Genomic DNA, 21,621 nt, shown 5'->3' with positions numbered 1-21,621 from the left:
CATAAGTGATCGCCTAACCCAGACATAATCTGGATTTTATTCACATTTCAACAGAAAAACATTTGCTGAAATCTGTGGAATGTATTTATACATGGTTAAATGTACTGTACTAAACTCTGAAAATGTAATACACAAACATGCAACATTCTGACAAATATCTAATACAGATTCTATATGAATATTCATACCTCTGTGCGTTGCTGTTTATAGGGATCCTCCAGCCTTTGATCTGACTGAGTTCTGTATCTGAAACTTCAATGTGCAGGGGTAGTTTGGGGATCCAGACCTTGACCTCCAGTTGGGCCCTCATGTAACTATAGGTGAAGTTCACCAACATTCGAACCCGTCCCCTCATTTCTTTGCCATTCACATAGACGTAGTCACATCTGTCTGATACCTGAGACAAAAGAAGACAGACAGTGATGGAGAGGTGAGGAAAGAAAAGAAAATCGATCTTTCCGACACAGCGTTGTGAACTTCATATATCTGAAATCAATACAATATAAATCTCGATGACAGACAAGATGCATTTGAAATGGATCAGTCAGACATCAGAGACAAGATATGATGCGAGATGGAAAATATTTTAGTCTGAAGACTCAAAAGGTACAATGTGCAATTGGTGCCCGTGGGTCAATTCACTGAACACTTTTATTTTATAGCAAAAACCTGGATCTTACTGTATTTACCATGATCCTGCAATTAATTTTTTCTATTAACTTGCTGTCACTCCCATCATTTAGTCTAATTTCGGTGCACTATGAATAAAAAACTATGACTGGTGTAAAACGTTCATTTACAAAAATCTGTCTGCTGCAGTTACATTATAGATTGCATGCACTTTTAATTCAGATCTTTGTTTCCTATCAAACATTAATGCAGCTATTTATCATATGATATTCAAATCAAAGAGAATAGTGTTACAACCAGAAATAAATCCCACATAAATCCCAATATTCATAGTGTAGCTCAACTTTCATTTTTACAGCATTTTTTAAATTAAATTTTAATTGTCATTATTGTTAATGTGTGTATTACATTATTGTTACTATTAATATTGTATTTATTTATTTTTATACAGAGATGTTGTAAAGCACATTGGTCAACATGTGTTGTTTAAATAGTGCTAGACAAATAAAGCTGAAACTGACATACATTTGGCATAACATACGATGATACAACTGTGTGTGCAGGTGTAGAATATAAATAACTGTAAAAGACATTATATGCAAAATAACATTTAAATTAAAATCTTAAAATGCAGAAAGGTTTCTGTAAGTGTTACCCTATTTACATATGCAGAGCCGATCCCCTCTATACGCAGGTTACGCAAGCTGCGTAGGGCCCCGCAACACTAGGGGGCCCCCTTTTTCTTAACTTAATGCCGGGTTGCACAGACCTTGGTTTGCACAGATTTTGGTTTTATGTTATTCGTTTCCCTGATGTTCTACATCTCTTAAAAAATAACATATTTGGCAGTAGACCTTGTTTTCTAAGTACTAATGTAACAGATTAAGGGCGTTTCAGAAAACATGTGTCAATGTTATAATTAGGAAGTATTCGGATGAGTGTCACAGTAATGTACATTTGGCAAAAATGTACATGTAAGTGTAGCTATAAGATAATATGTGTTTTAGTTAACATTTCGTTTTTAGCTACAATTAAGCAGAGACAGTGAATGTTTTTTTTATGAACGCGATGACAGGGCCCCGTCACAAAGTTGCTTAGGGCCCCAAGAAGGCCAGGATCGGCTCTGTACATGTGTCTTTATCTTAGTAAAGAGACAAACAAAAACAGTAAAGACCTGATGGGAACAGATAAATGTAAAACATGCAGCTAAACAGGGTGCAAAAGTCAACTTTTTGTATGACCTCTGGAGAAATGAGCACCAGCTTGGTCAGAAAAATGGTACAAAAGCTGTAACCCGGAAGGTACATTTAAAAAAGCCATTTATGCACTATGTTTTTGTAGCAATATGTACCTTTGATGTACCCATATGCATCATTTGGGTACAAAGGGTGCTTCCCAAGTGACAGCATTTGTACAGCTTTTCTTCCTGAGAGTATGACAGCCTGTCATAACACCCACAAGTCATGAACCGAAGGACAGACTCTCTTCTTGGTTGGGCATTCTGAGCCCATTTTCCAAAACTTTGCGTTTTATAAATACAGTGAAATTAGATAGCAGAATGTTCCCGTCCGAAATGGGCCTTAAATCACTGTGACTGACTAACTTTGATTTTTAAAACCAGAATCTGACAGGGACAGAAACTGCAGAGGCAAAACACACACCATCAAAGTGTGGCCAGCAGCACAAAGATAAAGTATGAAACACATACACGCGCACACACATGACTGACAAATTTTGTGCATAACCCTTTTTCATATTAATAGAGAAGACTGTCCTCCAAAAAGAATGACCTCATAGTTAGTTTGTGCAAGCACTTTATTACGGCGTAAAGTTATGTGTACCTCTAGCATTCAGCAGCATATTACTACCTATGGCTATGTTTGAAGGTTTTTGCCTCAAAGGGGTCGCACATCGGACGAGAAGTGCAGTGCCGCGCCGCGTCTAAGACAACTTGGAGATATAGTACACCGGAAGTGGACATTAAATAGCGCAAGCAATCAGATGGCGTCTATTTAAAAATGCAAAAAATATGTTAGCAGCCAATGTTAATCACTAACAATTTGGGACTAATATGATGTTATTTAATGTTAAACTATGTGAGTGGCGCTCTGTGGCGCGACAGGGATTTGAGCAGTGTCCAGAGGCACAGCGGACAGCCGCCGCTATGAGTACAGTCATAAAAAAATAATGTGTTCTGTTTTTAGATTCATGGCACGACGCAGCTTGAGTTGTAATGTAACCTATGCTGGCCTGTTAACCCAAAATGCTGGGATGTTTTAACCCATTGTTGGGTCAAATATAAACATTTTCTGGGTTAATTTAACCCAATGGCTGGGCTTGTCCCTTTTTGACCCAATAGAGACAGAGCGCAGTTATGCTAATTTGAAAACCACGCTCACCGGGGGAAACAATCCAACCGTCTCCATTGACTTTGTATTGGGAGAGGCTGCCTCTTTGTCATTTCTGGCTTATAACAAAAACCAGAATAATGCCTAAAAGCTGCTGTGTGACAAGGTGTACAGCGAACAAGCTAAAAAAACAGAAATACGTTTTTTTATAAGCTGTCGACCCCCAAAAATGAGCGTTTAAAGACACAAAAGTGGATCGCCGACCACGTTTCCCTCCAGTGGACGTAGTTCTAATAAAAGTAATACTATGAAAAGTTTCTTGTATCCACTTTTGTGTCTTTAAACGCTCATTTGGTCGACAGCTTATAAAACGTATTTCTGGGTTTTTTGGCTTGTTAGCTGTACATCCTGTCACACAGCAGCTTTTGGGCATTATTCTGCTTTTTGTTATAAGCCCGAATGACAAGGAGACAGCCTCACGCAATACAAAGTCAATGAAGTCGGTTGGATTGTTTTCTCCCCGGTGGGCGTGGTTTTCAGGTTATGACGCGTTGCGCTCTGTCTCTATGTTGGTTTGAAAACAACTCAGCATTTTTTGGAGTGTATGCATGTAAAAAGTGTGTTCCCTGGGATTTATCCCATCACATTTTGCATTGCTATCGCAATGCTCAACCAAATAAGCAACAGGAATGACAGGTAAAAAACCATCATTATAAAAAGTCATATTCCCAGCTTTTGCTGAACATTACAGAGACACAGCGAGAAGTAAGACAATACTCCAGTATCATAAGATCATGATGTGTTGCTTTCTGCTCTTAAGGTCTGTTAGAGCTGTGAGAGAGAGAGAGTTTCATGCCTGTCTGACTGATAGAGCTGTCTGCTGTCAGCATCTTCCTCTCTTTAACTTTATCTCTGTTCCTCATGAGCTCAGAGACATAGACATTAACTAGGGCTGTCAAGATTAACATGTTAACATAAGGTGAATTAAACTTTAAATGCTAGAATTAAATGCTAAATTTATCAACAGTGGCACCAGAAATATTTGGACACTTACGATACTCATAAAAATTAATACATTTCCTTCTAATTGGATCACAGAATATTAAACACATTTTGAAAGGACATTCGCTTTATTAAAGCCACTGCTGCAATTATTTTTAATTGGATTTAATTCCATTGTAACATTCAGTTAATAAATGAAATTAAATTTTGTTTCATTAACATGTGACAACACATCACAACACTTGACAGCCATATAAAAAAAATTACACACAAAAAATCATTTAAAGGCTTGCAGTTTGATATTTTGTCATCTAATTTTTAGACAATTTAAAGTGTGACTTAAGTGTCTAACTGTTTGACTCTGGATAAACAATATCTCCTAGCCACATTTATCTGTAAATGATCTTCCTAACTACAGCAATATTTGGATAAATGGAAATTCAAAAAGCAATCTGTAGTTTTTTATGTTAGATATTTAATATTACTGCAATGAAGAAACTGAGCCACACATCAGGGGGACTTGTTATCCACGCGCCACATTCGGGTTGTTTTCTGGTCCAAGTACTCAAAAGGGAAACAAGTTTGAATTTGATCAATTTTACGCTCCGTCGTTCATCCAATTAATCTTCAGTGCACTTAAGCCCTTTTCACACAGACATTATGAAAAATACATGGGAAATGCATCTACATGTAGGATTTGTCCGGGATCATTAGATTTTTGGTTCATTCACACTGCCAATGATTTGCCGGAATCTGTGTGTGGGTTCACACAGATACTGTAAATATCCCAGAAAGACACGTGACATGTTTTAAGTCCTGCGCTTGGTAGTTTTGTTCTCTACAGCGTCTGAAGTTTGCTAATTATCGGTTATTTCTCTCTCCAAAAACCACTTGCAAACATTTTTGTTTAGATAAGACTAAAGAAGCGTGTGAGGACTGTTCTAGTGTGCAGGTGAATGATCTCAGCTTCATAGTGGATATTTGATAAGCTCCATTCTGTCCAGTTTGCAGATATTTCTCATCGTGATTGTTAATGTGCATTTAAAACCCCGTTTTGAAGAGCTGAACGATATATCTTGTTGCGATGATGCGTAGGTATTTTGTTTATTATAAGCACAAATGTGCGAGTGACGCTTTATTGTTTTATGCTGCTGAATGATCTCTGTGCTGTGTCGAGCTCCCTGATATCTGCTTTAGTCCAGTTTGCAGTCGTGAATGTTATTCTGCATCTGCATTTAAAGAGCGTCCTCACTACGACACGCCCCTTACGGCATTGTTTCTGCGTCTTGTTCACACTGACGGTGCATTCACACGGGGCGTAAGCGTTAACGTTTCCCATTCTTTTTTAATGGGTGACGTCACGTGTTGCCGAACTGAATTGTGGATCCGTCGGCGCTGCGTCAGTGCCGTTGCCCGCGGCAGATGTTAAACATTTTTCAACTTTTCAAGTGGCAACGCGTGCGTCAGCCAATCAGATTGCCTTATGCAAATAACCTAGGGAGAGCCAGCCAATTACGTTTATGGAAGACCGGAGCATGTGCTGCGGCCACTGTGATTGGCTGTTGGCCACGCTTCAGACAAGCCTTCCGTAAAGCGTTGACGCTTTCGCCCCATGTGAATGTACCGTGAGGAATTTCCGGGTATCTTACGGCAATGTTACTAGGTCCTCTTTTTGGGAGCGATCCCAGAACAATAACGAAACATGTTTGCGTTCACACAGAAGTTTGTCTGCCAATTTTAAGGATATATTTTAAGGACCTAAGTGCTGTGTGAATAAGGTTGTAGTGGACTTTTCTTAAAAATCTAAGAGGCTGTTTACACTTGGCATTAACATTTTCATCGATCGGATCACAAGTGGACAACGTTAATTCCAGGTGTAAACAGTGTTCAAAAAGTTTTGAGCTTGTCCACTTTCAAACACTTTCAACCACATTCAGAGGTAGTCGAAACCCCTTTCGATCGGATTGCTTTTGTAGTGTAAACGCACATGTGGTTGAATGGGTCGAATAGCCACATGCGACCGGCTTCTCTCTGCTCATTTATCTAATCTGAGGTACTGAACACAATGTTTTACATCTTTTCTGACTTCTGGCGCAAACACACAGTGTACAGTGCTATTTTTAGCCTTTCATTGATAAAACTAAAGCAGCTGATCTCCGCAGTTTCATTTTGCAAGCGTGTGAAAGTTGCGCAATCCTATCAATTGTGGTGGAAATTCAGAGAAAGCTCTTACATACACACGTACAAAACACTGTGCAGCATGTTTACTTGCTAAACAAGCAGCGGACTCTGACATAATATAGTTCGCGTCCATATAAACTCATCATTACTCCCGCTCGCGTTTGAATGACAGCAGAGAGACTCGCCCATCGTCTCACAGACCACCCCCTCACAGTATTCAGGACAGAAGCGGTCGAAAGTGGACAAAAGAGACGGATTTATATTCCAGGTGTAAACGTGATGTGTCTGTCTCGTCCACTTGTGATTCGATTGATGAAAACACATCTTAATACCAAGTGTAAACAGCCCCTAAATGGTGTTTAGCAGATTCTGCACACAAAGCAGTATTTCTAAATAGCCTGAGGCCAGGTATATGCAGAAGTATTCGATAAACATATAATATGTGCCGAGAGCTTTCCGTTTATATCATTATCTTATTTTTGACAGAAGTGACGATTAGCGGCTTTTGCATCTGAGCACATTAAATGTTAATGAATTGAACCACTAAACTACTTCTCCATCCCTGAGAATACTTTACAACGCACAGCTGTAATAAAAAATACTGCTACAGACACACAATACAAAAGGCGTCATCATTAATCACTGCCATAACCTCCAGCACAATGTTCCAAGCATGATGATTTAGTCGGGAAAATGAACTACCTGTCAGATGAAGCCAATCAACCCTCTTATCTGAGAAAGGCCGAGCCACGAACAGCCACCTTATACACGTGTTTGACTGAGCAGGTCTGACAGCACAATTAACCGAGTCTAAAACCATAGCTTTGGTCCACAGCAGAGAGAAAAACTTTTTTCTTCTGTTATTTAAAGCGTTTCTAATCAGAGTTGAAATGCGTCCAAGGAAAGTGCATTCAACTTTGACTTCCCCACACTTTCATCAACTAGACCGCACACTGTTTGACTACTAATGGAGGCTCAGCATTGACTGTCTGTGTCACGTCTTTTGGAAGAACCTCTAATCTAAACTCACCTTTTTTATGTGGTCATCAGTTTTACCTGACTGCCTCCCAATAGTGCTTTACATCAAGTGTCCTACTAACTCCATTGAAAGGTTCTTTAGATAACACTTCCTTGTGTGCTCTCTCTCTCTCTCTCTCCCTCGCACATCTCCATTCTATACAATATGGTTTATATATCAGGATAATACAAACAAACACACAAAATTAACACTTTAACTCATTGGGCTGGTTAACTAATTCAGGTTTTATTTAATTAACTTTACAAATACTAAACACTATTAGTTTAAAACTTAAGATTATGGGAGACAACACTATAAATGAGTTTAGACAGTTTATACTTGCTCGCTGTTTTAGCCAGAATGCATTGTGTGTGCATTTTAACTCCTTTACAATATTGTTGTATCTTTATGCACAGCCTGAGAGCAATCTTGACTTGAGAGGCTTTTATGTAAAAGGGTCATATCATAAGAAACAGAACATTTTATGTCTTATTTATAAAGAGGAAAATGTAGTCATGCTTTACTCCAATATGAACAAAGAAAAGCTTCCTACTAAGTTTTTTTAAAACAACATAAAGATGTCCTAGATACAGTGCTTACGGTCAGACAAAGGGTAAAAATGTTAAATAAAATAATGACTGTGTTGCACATTATACGTTGACATCTAAGAAAATAAAATGTGGTGTTTAAAATAAGTATTTAAATAAATCTGTTTGCCTTGCAGTCTATGAGCGACATTGTCAAATTCCTAAAGGTGAGTTTTAAAGAAGACTCTGCTTCCTAGAGATCCAACAGTCAGTTTTCAGCATCATATCAATAATGCAAGCAGTGTGACAGGGCAGGATCGGGTGCTTCTAGACAGAATGGAGAAGTTTACAGTGACCCAAATACCAAAGTATATAAATTAGCATACATGAGTTTGAATTGAACTGCAACATTTTTATGTAGATTGAGGTCTCAACAGATCTGCAAAAGGCAAATCAAGAGACGAACAACAACAACAAGGGTCTCGCTGCACCAATATGCAGCTTACAGGAATACTGATATTAATCATTACTACAAAACGCTTGATTTGGATTGGTCAGTGGTGACTTTCCAAGGTTTGTTTTTCCCAGATAACAACCACCTGAAACTAATAACACAGCCTCGTCCGGTCTGCAGCTCATCTTGAAAGGTGCGGTATAAATATGCAGAATTAATAACATATGAGATTTTATTTACAAATGCATGGCCAAATTTTAAACTTCAAGCTGCTGATGGAAGATTTTGTCTTTGACAAAGGTTCGTGTTTTTTTTTACAAAAGGGTTAATGACATATTAACAAATCAATATTTTGTGTACATATATTTACTCATGTGGCAAGTAGCCGTGTTAATATACATAAATATATATTGCAAATATGTAAAGGATAATGTAAAGCCAGCTGGTAGTTATCTCAAAATAAACCCAGACAGGGAGTGTTATTAGTTTCAGGTGGTTGTTATCTCGAATTATACCACGGGTCTGTTGAATGCTGTATTCTGTTGTTTGAGAAATGTTCCATGGGTATGCATTATTTTTGATAACTGGACACCTAACTTGTCAAATGTCTTTGAAATAGGCACCAGAGCAATGTTTGTGGTAACCATGGTATAAGCGGAATAATTAACTCTGGTCCATTAAATTATGAAGAAATATTTTCTTATAATTCAATGGCCCATCATCAACTATTCCTTACTTATTACACAGCACTCTAAAATGCTTGATTCTGATTGGCCAGTCGTGGCATTTAAAGGCATGTTATGTCAAAATAAAATAAACATAGAAAAAAGTAAAGATTTGTTTGTTTGTTTGTTTGTTTACTGTTTGTTTGAAAGCAGAGGGTCTGTTCTTTTTTATTTGATATATTTGTATTACAATATATGTTTTCAGAAGAAGGTAACTTTCTGAGGAACTCAAAATCATCATGTCTTCGTTGCATCATGTGAACCTATGTGCATCATGCGTCATGTCAAAATACACACCAGCTGCACACGTGTCAAAAGGGTTTTTGATAAAAGAGATGCCCACGTTCACAAAATACTCACAAGACAGTAACTCTGATTACACATTAGATTAAATGAGTATCTGGTAAATGTATCAGGCGTCTCTTTTATTATAAACCCCTTCGAAGCGTCTGCAGCAAGCACATATTTTGACATGACACATGATACACTCAGGTTCACATGACACGCCAATCACATATTTTGACATGACACGTGATGCACTCAGGTTCACATGACACACCAAACACATATTTTGACACGACAAGCCACACCCATGATGGGCTAAATACATCTTGACGATCTTCACATCGTATGCTCTTGTTAAAGAAGTCACTGGCCACCAGAGATGGGGACTCGAGTTTGAGACTCGGACTCGAGTGCGACTTAAGTCGCACACACAGTGACTTCAGACTCGACTTGAGACTTGTCCTCAAAGACTTCAGACTCAACTCGGACTCAAGCCACGGGACTCGTGAACAATGTTTATTTTTAGGAAACATCTGATGAGCTCACTGTTATTATTCCCCTCCCTCTGTTACCTACAACCTGCCCACAACGTAACACGTGACGTATCTGCTCCGCGCGCACGGCCAGTCGGCCACACATTAGCGAACATCCATGTCAACTGTACCAGCCGCTGCTGTGCCATTCATCGGAAGCTGTGACAGATCCGCGGCTCGGCTCGCATGCAATTCGCAGATTATTATGCAATTTAAATAGGGTAAGTTTATCATTAACGTGTTTCTAAGGCTTACAAATGTTTAAATAGTTAAACAATTCAACCGCAAAAAGGCGCTTAAGTGAGCAGATTTCTGTACGCACATGCGGTTAAATGTGTCCGGTCCAGCTCCAGTCAGGTCCAGAGTTGCGCTACTGTGTGTCATACTGTAGTCCATTAACATACATTTGGTGAATAGTGCAATGAAAAATAACGTAATGTTTTTATGTGATGCGACTGCACTGAAAAAAATGATTAATTGAATTTAATCAATTTTTTTAAGGTAAGTGGTTGCGTTTAAGTGCCCTCAGTAGTGCACATGGAGAGAAGTGTTTCTAAAAGTAAGCCAACATAAAATCGTTCTGTTCTTGACAGGGCACATACACACATGATGATCTCACATTATTCATTTTCTAATTAAAACATTTATTTATGTCTTAAGAAACCAGTCTGGGCTTATTTGTTCTTAAAGAGACAGTAACCTCAATTAACCTACTTAAGTCTGTCTCATTTATGTTAATCAAACAACCCAAGACAAAGAGAAAATCACTTCTATTGCTCTAAAAATAATAATATTTAATTTGTACAATAAAGACAGTGTTTTTATTCATTTAATTCGATTTCTGTACCTAATGCTAATTTTAGACCTTACTTAATGTGCAACTTTGTTTTTTTATAAATGTTTGTAATTTCTTTATTTGTTATTAGAGTTTCATTTGTTACAACGAGACTTGAGACTTGACTTGGACTCGAGCTCAAAGACTTGAGACTTGACTTGGACTCGAGCTCAGAGACTTGTGAGCATCTCTGCTGGCCGCCACTGACCAGTACATTATCTCAGTTCATCAGCCATTAAGGGGTGTACTAAAATGTTAATTTGAAACAATCATTTTGTCAGAAGCAGCTGAAAATGAAGACATACACTACATTATTCATCCAGTCAGTGCATACTGCAAGGTGTTACAGTAAACTCAATCTGTCAGCGTGATCGATAGACAACTGTATGTTAGAAAACCACAACACAGTCTGTAAATGACTACACAAATCATGCTTGACATAAACCCTTGAATACAGAAAAAAATCATCAAGGTTATTTAGGAGAGAAATGACAAGATAAACAAATACCAAGAATAGCTCACTACAAGCACCTGCTCCAAACACAAGGTGCTTAGGGAATGGTGAAAACGCTCTTCTTTGTTGATATTCAGTAAATAAATGTCAAGCTTTCAGGAATTTTAATACTGTTGAGTGAGAATCATCCTACTACACAACCAACTAACAAACCATATTACAAACTCCTATGTTCTCAGATCTTTGAATCTAATGCAAGCTTGTTGAGATTTGAATAGGCCTTGGATTCAGTAGATGCCTTATATTGAAAGTGTTCTCAGAATAAACTTAATGTAAATGGGCGCTAACTTGCCCAAGATTGTGTACAGGTATTAGAGCCATGACAGGCTGCCAGGTTTCATTATGTTTTTGTGAATTCAAAACAGGCAACATAAGTAAAACCAACACAATCTCATGACAATTTGTACTTATTTTACAAAGTGGCTAATTCATATTATGTGTTTACGGGTTAGGGGTTAGGTTTCATTATTGTTTTCACTGATAATCCCCTTCACGAAATTATACGAAGTATAGCCAACACATAAAGTATGCACACATTCCTGTGAAACCAGGCTTGTGGAATACAGGTCAAACATAGTTAATAAATAACAGAATTTAAATCTATATCCTACAGACTTACAGTCCCATTAGACAAAATTGAAAAGCTTATAATAAAGATGTTGTCTAGGAGCCAATGAAACAAAACACTAAAAAAACTAAAACGATGGGCTGTTTGTGAAGCTTTTATGAAAAGTATTTTCTGAAGTAGTCACTGGGGCAGCACCCTTTAAAAAGGTCCAAATTTGTATACATTTGGTACCAATATGTACCTCTGAGGTACTAATTTTGGTGCAAATGTGTACTTTTTGAAAGGGTACCACCCCAGTGACAACCACTTTTTCTGATTATGCAATACAATACAGCTATTCATCATTTTTTGTGTGTTGGAGGTTATGCTAAGGAGATTGTGTAATTCAATTCATACAGCATTTTTTTCTATACCCATCTATATCTATTGTTATGACTGCCAGCAAGCTAATAAGCTGCTGTATTGAATTAATTTGAAGAAAATTATCTAAAATAGTACATAATGATTCAATATACTGAAGGAAATTACCTTCATTTTCAAAAGGAAAAGCATTTTAAAATCTATGTCACTCTTTACGTTTTGCAATATTGTACTTTAGTCCTCACACACATACAAACACAGTCACTTCTGACATACTGTAGGTATACCATAGATGGAAATGAGTAATTTCAAACATTCATGAATTCATTGATAAACCCATCAGCTTTAAATGAACTCCCACAGTGAAATCTGATTACATATTACTCTACTTTCTGGGTCATTTAAATTCAGATAATTTTATGTTGTAATAACATTCACTTGATAGCTTGTCAAACACAAATTTTCCCACCAGAAAAAAACCCAATGGCAGCTTTCATTTTATACATAATGAATATAAAGAACCAACTAAATTATGTTATAGCTGGGATCCAGCTGTATGCATTTAAAAGAAGATAAAAAAATAATGTGTCCCAAAATGGAAAGAGAAAAATATCATCTCTATTTAAGTATTGTTTAAAAGTGATACAGTAACAGACAGCTGGACAAAGCTGGCAAAGTTTAATTTAGTGAATAATATGAAAACCATTCAATGTCAGCTTCGTCCTTGAGGCATTGTTACATTTTCCATCAGGGAATGTGTGTCCTTATTTGATAAACAATTATCAGCTATTTTAATCATTTCTGACTTCAGTGTGAATGAAATTTATTACAAGCTTCATTAAGCATCATCACATTGATGCAAAGTCAAAATGGCACATTCAGTTGTTTAGTCGTCTTTGTTATTTTAGCAAAATTATGATTTGAGGATCTTTCTGCAGGAAAAACTGATAAGGAATAATTCAAAATTATGAAGTGATAAATGACAAATATGACAGAGTGAGAGAGAGTTTAGTGACATGACAGTGTATGATGGTCAACATGGATATAACACATATTAATATTTAAAGTACTGACCTTAACAACGTCTTCATCTGTAGATTGGCACTGCACAGTATCTGATACATCTGTAACAGTCCCATCTGTAGCCACAGTGACCACCTTCACTGGAACCGCTACTGTCTTCCCATTCAATACAGCTGTGTTCACAATCTCTGTTTCCTATGAGAAAACACATACGAACAAAGCTTTAGACAATTATTTATCATTCAGCACTAAGAAATTACATTTTATTTACATTCATGCCATTATTTTCTCAAATATTATTCCATTCAGTCAGTTCCTTCTTTCCATTCATTTCTCCTTCCCTCTATCGACCCATCTATCCATCCTTCCACCTAAACAACCATTCATCCAGCCATCCAACCATCCATCCATCAAACCATCCATCCATCCATCCATCCAACCAACCAACCAACCAACCAACCAACCAACCAACCAACCAACCAACCAACCAACCAACCAACCGAATTATGACCAACCATCCAAACGACCATCCATCCATCCGACCAACCAACCAACCGACCATCCAAACAACCATCCATCCATCCAACCGACCAACCAACCAACCAACCGAACGACCAACCATCCAAACAACCATCCATCCGACCAACCAACCGACCGACCGACCAACCAACCTACCGACCAACCAACCGACCGACCAACCATCCAAACAACCATCCATCCAACCATCCATCCATCCACCCAAGAAACCTGTTCATTAATCCATTTATTCCTCTATTATTAATATTTTTTTCTTCTATTAATTAATCCATCTGTTTATCCATTCCATCAATTCATTCTTCTATCAATTAACACATCCATCAACTAATTTATCCACCATAAATTATTCAACTTATTACTTCATCCATCTGTTCCTCCATCCATCAATCCATCCATCGATCCACCCTCACATTCCATCAATTTGTTCTTCTATCGATTAATCCATCCATACATTAATTAATTCTTCTAATAATGAATCCTATCCATCAATTCATTTATCCTCCACCAATTCATAAATGTATCAACTCATCCATCTGTTCCTCCATCTACACACCAACCCACCCATTACATCAATTCATTCATCTATTAGATAATCCATCCATCAATTAATTAATTTATTCACTATCCATCAATTTATTCCGTCAGTTCATTCTTCTATCAATTAACCCATATATCAATTCATTTATCCATCAATTTATTAATTCATCCATATGTTCCTCCATCCATCCATCCATCCATCCATCCCTCCACCCACCCGATACTTCGTTAATCCATCAATTCATTAATCATTCTTCCATTATTAATATTTTTCCTTTAATTAATTCACCCATTCATTCATTAATACTTTCATTCATCTCTCCATCCATCTCTTTATTAATTAATAGATCAGTTCATCCATCCATTCAATTCATTTTTCTATCAATTTACACATCCATCAATTAATTTTCTCACCTATTCATCCATCCATCAATTTATTAATACATCTGTTCCTCCATCCGTCAGTCAATTTCTTCAAACATTCCCTCTTCCCACCATTCCTTAATTCTTTTCATCCCTTCATAATTTTATTCCTTCCTTCCTTAAGTTTTTACCCATTTGTTGCTTTTTCATTCATCTCTTTATTAACACATTCATTTGTTCAATAATTATAGCCTTTATCTTAAAATCCCTCTGAGGGTGTGCATGTCTGTGTGAGAGAGAGAGAAAGAGAGAGAGATAGAGAGAGAGAGAGAGAGAGAGAGAGAGAGAGAGAGAGAGAGAGAGAGAGAGAGAGAGAGAGAGAGAGAGAGAGAGAGAGAGAGAGAGAGAAAGAGAGAGAGAGCACAAAAATAGCTTATAAAGAAAAGGACCAGAAAAAAACGAAGTGAGAAAAAACAGTCAGTAGTGCAGAAGTAAAATCTGCAGTTTGTTATACGGTTCGATGAGGGAAGGGGGGGGGGGGGTTGAAGGACCCAGGACGGGGTTCATTAGAAGAGAAACAGCCTGAGTCCTTAACCTTTCAGCCACTGAGCCACACAGCTTCAGACAAGCAGATAATTGAGAGCATTACAGTCAGCGTGAGATCTCAGCCCCCATTGTGCCATCCCTCAGAGACAGACAGACGTGGGTAATGCAGTCAATTTATCCTATTAGCAGATCACTTTCAATTAACCAATCTGCTTGCTGTAAATGTAAAACAGTTCTCGCAATCAGACGGTATTCATTCAATGCGAGCAAGCCATTTTGTCCCCATTCTTTATTTTCCCATTTTTATAAAGAGAAAGGGATATGACATAAGCTTTTCTCTATGAATGCATAATGACGTGCTCAGCTTACCGCCATCTCAAGAACTCTTCGTCTTATTATTTCCATTACGACAAGAATCACTGTCTTTCTCTGTATTTTGTCTCTAATAGTTGCATTTTCTCAGAAATGTTCATGTAGAAATAGAGAAGATGAATACATCCTGACATACATGCATTTTTGTGGCCTTACATGTCTGCTTGTGTGTCATTTTTCGTAATGCTATTACGAGGATGATTCGTCTCTGTTTAATTCCCGGATCGTGACTACAGAAGACTGTTGGTGTCTTTATACACGGACTCCGTTCAGATGCTTTGAATCATAATGTGAACTCAGTCAGTAAAGTCACAATTCTCATGCATGGCTCTGAGAATAGGCTTATAAATGTTTGAGATGTTTTTGTGGGCTAAATAATTTAAAGAGGATGGCGATTTGTGAAGGCATTTTGCTTGGCTAGGAGTGAATAAACACTTATATGTGGACACAAATGGAAAACAAGCGCAATATATCTAACCCTAAAAGAAGATATTGCGTACTACATTATTCATAAACCACCTGTCTCTTTGATGACACCACCAAAACAAGATTTTGTCAGATTTAGTAAACTTCTGGGCTAATTTTACATGAAATCTATCCCAAAGGAAACACACAAACACACTGAATGTACATGGAGTACATTTGTGTTTATTTATCACCCAGCTCTTGCTGGGATACTGCAATCTGACTGGTGAATCAAAGCATTTCACGGTCATAAATTGTTGTACAATGACCACTTAACTGTACAATTGGCCATTGTCCCAGTCAAACGATTTTTCTTTCAAGGCTGTGCTAGTTCTTTGTGTCTTAAAGCGACACACAGCCTCTTTTTAGATAATAAATAATTTAATCTCAAATTGGTCTTTTTGTTTATTTCTTTATATTTTGGTAAATAGCCTTGTAATAAGCAATAAAATGCACACTCAGCAGAGCATTATCACAAAATAAGATCCTATCGAGTTAGTCATAAGTGGTGGACTACATCAAACACACATGCACACAACAGGGTGTACAGGTTTAGGGTCACGTGTCTGATAATGTGGATTTTAGTACAGTGAACTCATTGTCATGTTCAAGAAATCAATTTGAAATGATTCGAGCTTTGTGACATGGTTCATTATCCTGCTAGAAGTAGCCATCAGAGGATGGGTACATGGTGGTCATAAAGGGACGGACATGGTCAAAAACAATGCTTAGGTAGGCTGTGGCATTTAAATGATGCCTAATTGGCACTAAGGGACCTAAAGTGTGCCAAGAAAACATCCCCCACACCATTACACCACCACCAGCAGCCTGCACAGTGCTAACAAAGCATGATGGATCCATGTTCTCATTCTGTTTACGCCAAATTCTGACTCTACCATCTAAATATAAAGAAATCGAGACTCATCAGACCAGGCAACATTTATCCAGTTTTCAACTGTACATTTTTGGTGATTAGTGGTACCCGGTGGGGTCCTCTGCTGTTGTAGCCCATTCGCCTCAAGGTTGTGCACGTTGTGGCTTCACAAATGCTTTGCTGCATACCTCGGTTGTAACAAGTGGTTATTTCAGTCAAAGTTGCTCTTCTATCAGCTTGAATCAGTCGGTCCATTCTCTTCTGACCTCTGGCATAATACAAGGCATTTTCACTCACAGGACTGGCGCATAGTGGATGTTTTTCCCTTTTCACACCATTCTTTGTAAACCCTTAGAAATGGTTGTGCGTGAAAATCCCAGTAACTGAGCAGATTGTGAAATACTCAGACCAGCCCGTCTGGCACCAACAACCATGTCATGCTCAAAATTATTTAAATCACCTTTGTTTCCCATTCTGACATTCAGTTTGGAGTTCAGGAGATTGTCTTGACCGGGACCACACCCCTAAATGCATTGAAGCAACTGCCATGTGATTGGTTGATTAGATAATTGCATTAATGAGAAATTGAACAGGTGTTCATAATAATCCTTTAGGTGAGTGTATATACATACCCAATCTCAACTACTGAAGTCATAAAAACAGCCTCTGGCCTAGCTCACCTTCGTTCACAACATCAAAACTTTCAGGGAAAATCCCTCATTCATACATTCATAACCTCTGAATCCACAACCCATTTCTTTCCCTTTACCCCTTAATACTCTGTATGTCCCGAGCCTCTGTTTGCCCTCCTGCTAAGATCATTGCACTTGATAGGCTAAACTGCTGTGGACCTTCAGAGAGAGCCGGTGCATGTGAGCGTGAATTGTTGATCTCCGTGTTTCTGGGGTTTGGAGTCTCACAGCAGGCTTAAACTGAGCAGCAGGACATTATCTGCTAGCAAGGAGGAGATCACGGCATGCTGGTAATAAGCCACAGTGGGACATCGGTAAAGAGGAGATGGCTACTGCAATCGGACACAGTCGCATACATGGCTATTATCAAGGTTGGGAGGCTGGCGTGCTGGACTGTTTACAGACCTCTCCCCTGTTGGGCTTTAATGGGGTAGATGGGAAGCATGCTGCAGGGCAAGCCCAGGAGCTAATGGAGGAATTTATGAAACAAGCTTATGTTCAAGGACATTACAGATGAGTTCCAGCTCTTAGGGATGCTTACATTCTTTTATAGACCTTGAGTAGAAAAAAAGAAATGCTGTTGAACTTAAAGACTCATCGGTGCTTTAATACAAGACAGGATGGGAATTAAATCAGTCATGGTCACAGAGCAAGTGTTTGGGATTGACATTTACAGGGTTGTAATTGACAAAATATTATAAATAAAAAAATGATATCAATTAATTAAACTAACAAGAATTAATTTCATATATTAACAACTTCACACTTGACTTAATCAGATGGTTGAAAAGTCCTCTATTAAAAAAATTAATTATAAAAGGTGCCCCTGATAATTAATCACATACAGTATATTTTTATATTTTATGTTTTATTTGTAATTATTTAGTTTAAACAAAAAACGTGCACCTTTTTACACTCAAAAAAAGATAAAAATAATGTGTTAATTTTATCTACGGCGTGCCTTAAGTAAATCCCGACAGTCATTATTTAACGCCAAAATTATGGTTTGGGCTGAGGCAAGCTGTTATAAATCTGGCCCTATTTGTCCTTTTTGTGTTTTTTTTATGTTAAAAAAGTTGTGTTAAAAGTAATGTGTTGTTCCAATAATAACACAGATATGTGTCTAGATATGGATAAATCATTTAGCATGTTGTCCCAAAAATAATGTTGGTGTTGTTTTTAACACATCTGTTTTAAGATTGCACCCAAAGATATACTGGAACCTCGAAGGTCCATACCTTTTTAATCCTTTCCCCACCACTGACGAGTTATCTCGTCAATTAAGAGAAAACATTTCCCTGCCAATGACACTTTTCCTGATGAGGTTTTACTGTAATCTGTAATTCTGCTTTAGACCTTTCTCACAATAAACGGAAATACGTAATCGTTGTGGAAGCGGAGTTCGTGTCAAGCAACAAAATACCAGAAAAACATAAACACGGGCAAGTTTAAAATGGATCAAAGAGTCTACACAACTTCGTTAACACGTTTTTCCATACTCACCTTAGTTAACTTCAAATTCAAGGACCTTTCAAGGACTTTCCAGGTCCATTACCCTCAAAGTTAACAGATTTGCCAAATATTACATCTGTTGATGTGACACGACTCGTGGAGGAAAACTCTGTCACCAAAAAGAAAAAGCGAAATAAAGGGTAAAAAAAATTCCATGAAGAATTTGTAACGCTAGCCGGATGCTATCATCATCAGTTAACATTTTTGTCTGGTAATGTCTGTGTGCGTATGTTTACGTGTCGGGGTGAACTCGTTCCAAGGAAAATGGCTAGGGACAGGATGTGGTTGCAAGCGGCGAACAGTGAGCCCTAAAATGTAGTTGTCTTTAGTGAAGTGTCTGCTGCATACAAAAGTGCTTCCCTTTTTTATGATAAATTTTGGTCCTTCATCCCACCGGATAGCCTAAATCCATTTCTGTCTAACTTTACCATCACCAGGGAATGAATGGAACAGATATGGCTTTTTACGTTGCTTTGACTGCGGAGGAAGTAGATTTCCACGACGATTGCGTATTTACGGTCAGAAATACGGAAGTTGTAAGAAAGGTCTATTATCCACTTACCCAATTAAAAACGGAATTAAATTAATGTTATACATGTATGTTTTGATAATCATTCTAAATCTGACCTCCAACAAAATTCCTGTCCAAAAAAATGCTATTTTTTCAGCTTATTGCACAACATTTGGTATTTTTGAAGAAACCTATTTAAGAGATTATACAAAGAGAACAAATGAAGACAGGATGTTCTTCTTCCCGTTTTGTTTGTTTGCTTGTTTAAAAGCAGAGGGTCTGTTATTTCCTTTGTTATATTTGTATGTTTATATATTCATAGAAGAAAATTTTCCTGGAAGGAATTTTGTAAAACTTTTGTGAAAATCACAAAAAATGCTGGTGTGCAACTTTTTAAAACAGGCTGGCAGGATGTTAAAGGGTATACCGACATTTCACCCTGTGTGTTTCTGACAATGTGTATCTTTAACAACTGTAACAGTGATAAAATAACTTTCATAACACTGGAAAGTCAACTACTGTATGTTCATGGCAAGGACATCATTTATATCTGCACTAACAGAGAATCACAGACCACTTGTATCATTCTTACACTTTAAGTTGTGATTCCTGAATGTATGAGAGCCACATTACTTCAATCAAATTGTTATCCTTGTTCACGTAACCTTTGTGTGAAAATAACTGTGTTTGCACCTAAAATGAACTACACTACCATTCTGACATTTGAAATCAGAGGTTCCCTAATAACATCTATCTCAGCTTACATTTAAATATGAACTAACACGCTCAAGTGCTTGCAAATTTGGCTTTTAATCTCTGTTAATTAACTTAAATAAAACACACCTACATGTGTTTACGCTCTTTTTTTCTTGTTTTAGTAGTTTATTTGGTAGAGCTTTGCATAAGTACTGTACGGGTCACACTGGTTCAGTTCAGGGAACACATACTGATAGAATAAAGGCATAGACTGAATGCACTCTAAGCTGCTATGGATAAAAGCGTCTCCCAAATGCATAAATGTAAATATAATATACCACTTAATTCTGTCACTCAAACTATTTCCTGATTTATATTCTGTACCACTATTAAACTTTACTATAAAAAAGAGAGTGAACTCTGGGAATTAAAAAAACGCCAGACGACTCAAAGCCCCTGCATTACAGAGCTGTGGAGAGATATTCAGTCTGGGTACTCCTATCGCTTTACTACTGTTTGCTTATTCACGTATCCCTGTCAGGTGTGGGATTCAAACCATCAAAGCTAAATCTTTCAGCTATATTCTGAGCATACACAGAGCTGAAATATAATGTGCCACTAAAACGCAGTGCAAAAGTAATAGAAAAGGTCACACGCTGACCACAGAAAATAAGCTCTTATAAAATTGCCAGCACCAGTTTGGAAAGCAAATAAAAAGGACTAATTTCAACCAGGGTCCTTTGCACAAGCTAAACAACTAATTGGCCAACACGCCTTTAAACTGGCTGGATGTTAGTGCCAATATCTTACAAAGATTTCTTGAATAGTATCTCATTACCTTAAATCGACCTTCTCAATTACTGAAGGGCCACTGGAAACTACCAAACTTAAAAAATAATATGCTGAAATACATTTTAGGAGTCTGAGTAAAGGTTTTAACTCTAAACAAACCATGCAAATTAAAAAGCCATGAACTGAAAAGTTCAAAAAGACGTTTACAAAATAATACAGTGGAAAATTAATGAAAAATCTTTCAAAAATGGTCCGGACTTTAAATGTAAAATTTAGAGTTCTTTTCATACAGCTTAAATTGGATCGGACGCAAATGTAAAAGGAAGGAAATTACATCTCTGGCAGATATGTCTTTCAACCTCCAAAGGTATTCAGTCCAGCCGTTATGGTAAAAGCCTTATCACGAAATGATGAGCACGGTAATCTCTGCTTCTGAGATATACCTGAATAATAGTAAAAGTGCATGAGTGTAATAATTTGCTAGCCAAATTTCCCAGTCAAAGCACCTGACTATATACAGTTGCGGCAGTTACATCGGCACTGGGTAAAGTGGGTGTTCACTGTGACTTGAAAACTTAATCAGTGAAGCGAGATGCAATTTGACTCGCGCAAGTCCAAGGATTTGACTCATGCTTATGAGTTGCTGACAGAAAACATCAGCCCCGTTTCACATTTACATTTGTTTTGGCAGACGTTTTTAGTGGCTAACTCGGTGACGCAT

General features: G+C 37.6%; 1 protein-coding gene across 1 annotated transcript in view; it reads right to left on the bottom strand.

The window, feature by feature from the left end:
• LOC135729654 (transmembrane protein 132C) overlaps positions 1–21,621 on the bottom strand; it is a 287,538-nt gene that overhangs the window by 29,252 nt on the left and 236,665 nt on the right. The window contains exons 5-6 of the mRNA XM_065247459.2: positions 13,055–13,198; positions 189–397 (exon numbers count right to left, since the gene is read on the bottom strand). Of these exons, the coding sequence (XP_065103531.1) occupies positions 189–397; positions 13,055–13,198 (353 nt within the window). The remainder of the gene's footprint in view (positions 1–188; positions 398–13,054; positions 13,199–21,621) is intronic.

The sequence above is a fragment of the Paramisgurnus dabryanus genome, chromosome 11 (genome assembly GCF_030506205.2).
Source record: "Paramisgurnus dabryanus chromosome 11, PD_genome_1.1, whole genome shotgun sequence".
Taxonomy (NCBI): domain Eukaryota; kingdom Metazoa; phylum Chordata; class Actinopteri; order Cypriniformes; family Cobitidae; genus Paramisgurnus; species Paramisgurnus dabryanus.
Note: the sequence above shows the minus strand (reverse complement) of the source record. Positions and strands in the feature narration are given on the sequence as shown.